Source organism: Neofelis nebulosa, chromosome 12 (genome assembly GCF_028018385.1).
Source record: "Neofelis nebulosa isolate mNeoNeb1 chromosome 12, mNeoNeb1.pri, whole genome shotgun sequence".
Classification (NCBI taxonomy): domain Eukaryota; kingdom Metazoa; phylum Chordata; class Mammalia; order Carnivora; family Felidae; genus Neofelis; species Neofelis nebulosa.
The window spans coordinates 32865532-32867539 of NC_080793.1; the positions used below are offsets into that span (position 1 = coordinate 32865532).

A 2008-nucleotide genomic window follows, 5' to 3' on the forward strand; every position below is an offset into this window, starting at 1 on the left:
CCTCTTAAAGTCCTTTTTATTTCTGTGGTGTCAGTTATTATTTCTCTTCTTTCATTTCAGATTTTGTTTGAGTCTTCTCTTTTCTTTCTTTCTTTCTTTCTTTCTTTCTTTCTTTCTTTCTTTCTTTCTTTCTTTCTTCCTTCCTTCCTTCCTTCGTGTGTTTTCGTGTTTTTTTTTATGAGTCTGGCTAAAAGTTTAGCAATTTTGTTGATTTTTTTTTTTTCAAAGAACCAGCTCCTGGTTTTATTGACTTCTACTGTTTTTTAGTTCCTATTTCACTTATTTCTTCTCTAATCTTTATTATTTCCTTCCTTCTGTTTTTGGGCTTTGTTTATTATTCTTTTTGTAGCTCCTTTAGGTGTAAGGTTAGGGCTATTTAAGTGTAAGTTTCTTTGAGATTTTTCTTGCTTTTGAGGTAGGCTTGTATTGCTATAAACTTCCCTCCTGGAACAGCTTTGGCTGCGTCCCAAAGATTTTAGACTTTTGAGTTTTCATTTTCATTTGTCTCCATGTAGTTTTTGATTTACTCTTTAGTTTCATGGTTAACCTATTCATTGTTTGTAGCATGTTATTTAACCTCCATGTATTTGTGTTCTTTCCAGATTTTTTCTTGAGGTTGATTTTTTGTTTCATAGCATTGTGACTGGAAAAGATGCATGGTATGACTTCAATCTTTTTGAGTTTGTTGAGATTTGTTTTTTGGACTAACGTGATCTATTCTAGAGAACGTTCCATGTGCACTTGAAAACAATGTGTATTCCACTGTTTTAGGATGGAATGTTCTCAATATATCTGTTAGATTCATCTGGTCCAATGTGTCACTCAAAGCCACTCTTTTCGTGTTGATTTTCTGTTTGAATGATCTATCCATTGATGAAAGGGGAGTGTTAAGTCCTCTACTATTATCGTATTTCTATCAATTATTTTCTTCATATTTGTTAAAAAATGCCTTATGTATTTGGGTGTCACTATGTTGGGTGCATAAATATTTACAATTGTTATATCTTCTTGTTGGATTGTTCCCTTTATGATTATGTAGTGTTCTTCTTTGTCTCTTGTTATAGTCTTTGTTTTAGTCTATTTTGCCTGATATAAGTTTGCTACATTGGCTTTCTATACACTTCCATTTGCATGATAAGTGCTTTTTCCATCCCTTCACTTTCAATCTGCATGTGTCTTTTTTTTTCAGGTTTTAAAACTTTTTATTTGCACATTCAAAAAATTGTATATTCCAATAATTAAAGTTGTTTGAACAAAAAAATGGTTCTGTGATTAAACTGCAAATTACAGTTTGCAGGACACCTTGGGCCAGCTTGGTTTTTACTCTAGATTTCACTCTTGTACCACCCAGCTTCTCTCTTCACCAGCATGCAAGTTCTTTCCCTTCCCAGCCAGCCAGACAAGCAGAAGGGAGAGGTAGGCACGGCCCTTGTTGTCAGTATTTCTTGATTCTTTGATGTAAAAAGGGGCAGCACAGTCATTTAAACTTGATCCAACCTCTTTGCATCTTACAAAGTTAAACAGCTGAAAAAAGTAAAATAAGAAGGCAATGCTTGTGGAATGTACAGTGCATATTGACTGTGCATGCCTCATTATGATTTGCCTGCTTGCTTTTCCTGTTCAGTTGTTTCTTTTGAAGTCAGTGGATTTTTCTTTTGCGTTTCTGTCTTCTTCAGTTTCAACTTATTGAATTTCTCAATCTCAGCCATAATGGGTTTGTCAAACATGGTTTCGGGAGAAAGGAATGAGGTGTGGGAGTGAGCGAAGTCCTGTCTGCACAGTGGCTGCTGCATGAGTACCAATCTGCATGTGTCTGCATCTCTCGTAGGCAGCATATGGATGGGTCTTTCTTTTTTTTATCAATTCCATCACCCCATGTCTCTTGAATGGAGGATTTAGTACATTTATATTCAAAGTAATCATTGACAGGTATATACTTATTGCCATTTAGTTACTTTTTAAAGGTTGTTTTCGTAGTTCTTTTCTATTCCTTTCTTCTCTTGCTTTC

General features: G+C 34.8%; 1 protein-coding gene across 1 annotated transcript; it reads right to left on the reverse strand.

Annotated features, from left to right (window-relative positions):
• Window positions 1–1421: 1421 nt before the first annotated feature.
• On the reverse strand, window positions 1422–1727 carry LOC131491608 (thymosin beta-4-like). The gene has a single exon (XM_058694777.1). The coding sequence runs from the start codon at window positions 1725–1727 to the stop codon at window positions 1593–1595; it is 135 nt and encodes a 44-aa protein (XP_058550760.1). The 3' UTR covers window positions 1422–1592.
• Between the last annotated feature and the right edge of the window lie 281 nt (window positions 1728–2008).